Source organism: Nothobranchius furzeri, chromosome 9 (assembly GCF_043380555.1).
Source record: "Nothobranchius furzeri strain GRZ-AD chromosome 9, NfurGRZ-RIMD1, whole genome shotgun sequence".
Lineage (NCBI taxonomy): Eukaryota > Metazoa > Chordata > Actinopteri > Cyprinodontiformes > Nothobranchiidae > Nothobranchius > Nothobranchius furzeri.
In genome coordinates this window covers 48,853,412-48,857,308 of record NC_091749.1, presented here as the reverse complement: position 1 = coordinate 48,857,308, position 3,897 = coordinate 48,853,412, and the positions used below count along the sequence as shown (strand labels likewise).

Below are 3,897 nucleotides of genomic sequence, written 5' to 3'. Positions count from 1 at the left end.
ACTGAAGCAGTCATTTCTGCAAAAGGATTCCCAACCAAGTATTGAGTGCATAACTGAACATAATAATTTGAAGGTTGACTTTTTTTGTATTAAAAACACTTTTCTTTTATTGGTCGGATGAAATATGCAATTTTTTTCAGATACTTATTTAGGAACTACTTCAGTTGTGTGTAATGAATCTTATATATATATGAAAGTCTAATGTTTATCAGTACAATACAGAAAATAATAAACTTTATCACAATATCCTAATGTTTTGAGAAGGACCTGTAGATCATTTTTTTAAATGTGTAAATTGTTTCTTAGCCTATTGTCACGGTTTGCCTCCACCTACTGGTGAGGTGTGTCAGCTTTATGTGTTGCAGGTGGGTGCGGCAGTATGCACAGCTGTTGGGAGTTCCACTAATTGGAGGTGCAGAGGATTTAAGGAGTGGCATGACTCAACTTCAGTGCCGGTTGATACTCTCTCATGGGTAGCATCTAGCCTCTGAATCTGTCTTTGTTCCTGTAACCCTGAACTCATGATTTTGTATCCTGTCCTAGTATCCAGTAGTGATGGAATGATGATACCTCAAGGAGTGTATTGACACACTAGCCAAACTGTGTCGGCACTGTATTGACACTGTGTTGGTCACTCAATAGCGACACCTGCAGTATTTCTAAAATCATTGCAGGTAAATAAGATGGAAAAGGTTACATGCTGCAAACCCACACCAGGTGTGCAAGATTTAATTTCCTGTAATCAAAATATTATATCATTATGCAATTTAATTTACTCAATTTGTTAAGTTCTTTATGAAAGGAGTTTAACATTTGCTTGTAACCTTTGTGTAAATGCTACAATGAGTTGGCATGTTAAATCTTCTGAATGTGTCTAATAAAAATCAGAAGTAAAAGTTTTAACTTGTGTAAATGTGTTAACCTCTGTGTTAGATCATACAAAATAAAAGACTAAATATGGATTCATTTATGCATTTTTATTGAGGAACAAAAGTTTGTGCAGTAAGTTTGCTCCAAGGCGATTTCTCCTCTTAGACACCAGTTCCCCTGCCTTAGAAAACACTCTTTCACAGGGTACAGATGAAGATGGTGTGCATAAGAATTGAAGTGCGAGTTGATAAAGGTGTGGATATAAATTCTGGTTATTTTTCCAATATTGTAATGGGTCTTGTGTTCTTGGTGCATTTCTTTCAGCCAGGTAGCGTTGGACTTCAATTATGGAATTGGCTGTAGTATTAGAGGTCATCCTGCTCTCCTCAACCTCCATATCAAGGTGCCTCCAGAGATTGTGTCCTAACAAATAAATTGGAAATAAGTCTGTTAATCATTGGTTTACTATCACATGACAAACTTCCGCAGAAATAAACAAATATTCACAAAGAAATGTGTTTTCATACCTGAACTGTGTTCTGATCCATGTGAAGTGCTAGGCTCCTCTACTGCTGGGTCAGGCTCATGGCTCCTCATTTCAGCAGCACACTCTGACTTCAGTCTCTTGACAGCTTCAGTTGCTTTCAGTGGACTAAAAAAGCCAGCAGTTTTAAACCTGGGGTCCAACAATGTTGCCAGTGACATCACACTGAGCGATTCCATGTTGCAGATGGACTCGGTTAGCCGCTTTGACAGATTTTCAGCCAGCTGTTTAGCAGTGGGTTTTGTCACCGTTGAAGATTGATGTTGAAGCTCAATGTGGATCATTCTCATCAATGGAATAACCTTTGACCCCGAGACTCTTTTTTTCCTCAGAGAGTTCTCTTGTGGCTTGGTAAAAAGGAGCAAGCACCCTGAGCATCTCTTCAATGATTTCAAATTCTTCTGGAGTCAGTGGAGTGAGATCAGTTTTTAATGAGGCCAGTGACACCCAGACTGCCTCCTTCTGCTCAGTCAATCTCTCCAGCATGTGGTAGGTGCTGTTCCATTGTGTCGGCACCTCATTTATTAATTTATGCAATGGTGTTCCCAGCTGTTGCTGCATTTGAGTGAGCTTTTCCTTGGCCATGGTGCTTGATCGAAAGTATGTCACAATTTGCCGTGCTTTGTTGCGTAGTTCTGTTAGTGTTGAGATTTGATCACATGATTTTCTTACAATTAAATTTATGGAATGGGCAATGCAAATGGTTTGCCGTACTTGCAGCATTCGAGCACATGCAATCATGTTTGCTGCTGCATCAGTGACAAGACACCTGACTTTGCCTGCTATGCCCCACTCCTTCATGAGGCTCCTTTTAACTGTGGCCATGTTTTCTGCAGTGTGTTTCTGAGGGAAATGTGGCACTCCCAAGACTGATGAACAGAGTTCATGGCTTTCTTTGTCCACATAGTGGCAAGTAACGGCAAGATATGCCTCCATATTAATGGATGTCCACATATCAGCTGTTAAACTAACAGCAATGACGCTCTGGAGGTCCTTTTTTGTTTTCTCCTTTTCCTCTTCATATTTCTGGCTCACCAAGTCCTTGATGACCTACAAGTAAACATACCAATACTGTAATACCAATGTTACATAAACACACACACACACACACACACACACACACACACACACACACACACACACACCATGAAAGTAGTTGATTAATTAAAGCAAACATTTCTTAAACATACCTTCCTGCTTGGTAGAACATATGAGGGTGCAATAAGCTTCAGGAGCTCCCTGAATCCCTCATTTTCAACAATGGTGAGTGGCTGGCAGTCTTTGATGATCATTTTAACCACAGCATCATCCACTGCTTGCTTGTTAGGAACTGCAAGCCAAAAGGAAATACTTTTTTAAAAGCTTTAGAAAGCTTATGAAAAGGATTTTACAAGCAATACTACAGAGTCACACAAAGCCTTTTGTGTGTAATAGACTAATTTTGACAATTCAGATTTTTTGGTGATAATTTCAACATACCTGGGGTATCTACCAATTCATCGTTGCCATGCCGAACTCTAATGCCTCAGCATTGATGAAGTGCTCTTATTTGAGTAAGACAGCTCTGTGGAGCAGAGCCGACACTTCACCTACAATAAAATAAATAGTTAATTTATCTGAAAACAATTTAAGCCTCTTACCAGAGAAAGACTACAAACACATTTACAATACAGAAATAACAGTAAACGTTGCCAAATGGAGAAAACAATTTACCTTTTTTGGCGTCAAAAGATCAAAATTATTCCAGACTGGGGAAAACTTCTAGGAACGATCCATGAAGTCAGCGGAGAAAAGTGAGCGTGAGAGTAAGGAAAAATCCAAAATCAAACAGCAAAACTCTAACCAACAAATCCGCAACATGTCGATACAGTTTGTTTCCTTATAAACACAATTTGGCGCGGCGCATCCAAACGACACACAATCCTGTGTCGGTCACGTGATATTTTCTTAAAGCGATACACGCACCGATACGGGGTTTCACTCTTGTGCAGTCGACACTGTGCTGACGCGCCAGTGTCGTTCGTCCCATCACTAGTATCCAGTTCTGCACCACCTACCTTGCCTGGAGTTGTTTCCACGTCTCATCACTCAAGGATCCTCTGGCCTCTTCTCTCCACGTCTGCCCACCTGCCCACGCTCAGAGCCATCTCACCTGGTCCACCCTCTTCCAGTCCGTCCCCGCTCTAGTCCTGGCTTTGGACCGTAAGACCTTTCAGTTACAGACTCATATCATCCTGGTTCTCTGGTTCTGGTCTCGCTCATCTCCTGTTGTTTTATCTTCATAGATTCCGGTACCTTCCTGTTCATAGAAGCAGCGCCTTTAGTTCTAGTTTTTCTTCTGTTCACATTGTAAATAAAACACTTTGTATTTTTACTTACCTCTCCTCTTGTGTGATTCTTCATGTCCTGGGTGAAATGCACTACCCACAACATGACAGAATCAACTGGCCAAACACCCTCAGTGAAGAATCACTCCCCGCAGT

The 3,897-nt window shown here is 40.7% G+C and overlaps 1 protein-coding gene across 3 annotated transcripts; it reads right to left on the bottom strand.

The window, feature by feature from the left end:
• Positions 1 to 966: 966 nt before the first annotated feature.
• LOC129161909 (zinc finger BED domain-containing protein 4) lies at positions 967 to 3,434 on the bottom strand. 3 transcript variants are annotated; one of them, XR_011521519.1, is made up of 3 exons: positions 2,605 to 3,434; positions 1,398 to 2,464; positions 967 to 1,293 (listed from the first exon to the last, which is right to left on the bottom strand). XR_011521519.1 is itself a non-coding variant. In XM_070554512.1 (3 exons), exons 2-3 carry the CDS (start codon positions 2,704 to 2,706, stop codon positions 1,685 to 1,687), a joined length of 882 nt encoding a protein of 293 aa, XP_070410613.1. In that variant the 5' UTR covers positions 2,707 to 2,744; positions 2,894 to 3,434; the 3' UTR covers positions 967 to 1,684. The 3 variants fall into 3 exon arrangements, 2 of the variants coding, with proteins under 2 accessions (XP_070410613.1, XP_070410615.1); XM_070554512.1 differs by having other exon boundaries at positions 967 to 2,464; positions 2,605 to 2,744; positions 2,894 to 3,434; XM_070554514.1 differs by having other exon boundaries at positions 967 to 2,464; positions 2,605 to 3,003; positions 3,128 to 3,434.
• Positions 3,435 to 3,897: the final 463 nt, after the last annotated feature.

What these genes read in the sequence shown, in the direction of transcription:
- LOC129161909 (XM_070554512.1), bottom strand. Translation starts at nt 2,706, where the DNA reads ATGATCATCAAAGACTGCCAGCCACTCACCATTGTTGAAAATGAGGGA. An exon ending in ATGTTCTACCAAGCAGGAAG is followed by an intron (nt 2,465 to 2,604) that starts GTATGTTTAAGA and finishes GTTTACTTGTAG; the next exon opens with GTCATCAAGGACTTGGTGAG.